The sequence below is a fragment of the Habropoda laboriosa genome, unplaced genomic scaffold, assembly GCF_001263275.1.
Source record: "Habropoda laboriosa isolate 0110345459 unplaced genomic scaffold, ASM126327v1 scaffold212, whole genome shotgun sequence".
Lineage (NCBI taxonomy): Eukaryota > Metazoa > Arthropoda > Insecta > Hymenoptera > Apidae > Habropoda > Habropoda laboriosa.
Window position 1 is genome coordinate 4410749 of NW_017100509.1, and position 1673 is coordinate 4412421.

Sequence of the window (1673 nt, forward strand, 5' to 3'; positions counted from 1 at the left end):
TTTTCCTGAAATATACAATTTATAAAATTTAAATAAAATGTACGGACTACTTTTTGTTTTACCTGCTGCAGTTAAATGGAATATAAGAGTATTTTATTTATGAAATTAATATAATATCCTGATTTTGTTAAAATGTACTCTTACAAATGTAATAGATATGTATGTAAAGTTTTACATACACAAAAACATTTTACTTGTTCCTTATTCACAGGAAGCTAACTTATTAATATTTCTTTACAATGTACATTAACTTTCATTTTATCTACTTTAATTCACATTTATTAACATTAAATTCTTTGGACTTGTACATGAAATTTACAGCTAGGTAATGTGGAAATTTCTGCATTAACAGTACTAATGATTCCAAGATTTGCTAAACTTCCTCTTAAAAGTCCACAAGTAAATGCTAATAAACGTGGACTTTCTTGAAGGTATTGCTTGTTGCTATTAGTACCTACTTTATTCAACAGACGAAATGAATTATCCTGTAATACATACACACCATGATGATTTGTTCTTAAATTATCAATTTGTTTATGATAAAGACTGGACCAAAAATCAGTACAGATAAATTTTATCATATCCAATTCATCTTTAAATCGATTCCATTCTCGCGTCAATCGTTCAATGATTCTGTAGCCAACACTGAATCCCATCCATTCTAGTCCAGACAGTTCTTCTTCCCCTTCCTTTATATTTCAATTATAAATAATTATGTTATGGTAAAAGGTAGGTAAAATTGAATTACTTTACTAAATTTACACCAAAAATATTAATAGATGTTTTTAAATAATAAATAATGTGATAGACAAACATTTAGATGTTTATTTATATGATAATAACTATTATGGGATTGCTAAATTATGTGCATTGTATTTATATATAATACCTTATTTTTACATGATTTGCTCAGAGCATAATTAACTATCTCTGCATGTAAATATTCGAAAAGACATTCATCAGCCTCTCCGGAAGTATGAGAACTGACTTTTGTATCAATTAATTGTTGTCGCATTTTGGTTATTTGAAAAATCACAAGATAGTATTAATTACACAATCTATAACACGTAAATAACACATCTGATGATATATTATATCCATAAAAAAGAAAAGGATGCGATATTAATCTATTTAATATTAGACAATATGAAACTAGTACCTAACCTCACTTATTATAGTTCTACCGTAATATCGAATGTATGTAATACACAGTACAAAAAGTAACTTTTCAATAAATTGGATAATCTCGTCGTTTACATATAAATACGTATTATTATTTTTCCACAACAAAATTCAGAAGTATATATAAACTTATGAGACCTGACCTATACCACAGACGAGGTACAGGATAGACCTAACATCTAATGTAATTTTGTGTCACGTCACGAGGGCTGAAAGTGCCCTTGTCATTTTCGTGTCGCTTTTAACGTTATCGATTCAGCATAGAATAAGATTACAACATTAGTAGTGATTGCAATTAGAATTAAACGTAACTACGAAATTACAAATAAAAAAGTAACGCAATTTTTCCTGTACCTCGTCTATGATTTGACGAACCAGATAAATTATCATTTTCTTCCCTACCTATGTCAAATTTAAAATGCTTATGATTTTATATGAAATAACACACGACGTCATTTATCACTTCGAGATATTTCCTTGTTAGATAACCA

At 28.0% G+C, this 1673-nt stretch overlaps 1 protein-coding gene across 1 annotated transcript; it reads right to left on the reverse strand.

Moving 5' to 3' along the window:
• Window positions 1-287: 287 nt before the first annotated feature.
• LOC108576267 (trafficking protein particle complex subunit 6B) lies at window positions 288-1335 on the reverse strand. Its single transcript, XM_017939225.1, has 3 exons — window positions 1165-1335; window positions 890-1058; window positions 288-689 (listed from the first exon to the last, which is right to left on the reverse strand). Exons 2-3 carry the CDS (start codon window positions 1013-1015, stop codon window positions 288-290), a joined length of 528 nt encoding a protein of 175 aa, XP_017794714.1. The 5' UTR covers window positions 1016-1058; window positions 1165-1335.
• Between the last annotated feature and the right edge of the window lie 338 nt (window positions 1336-1673).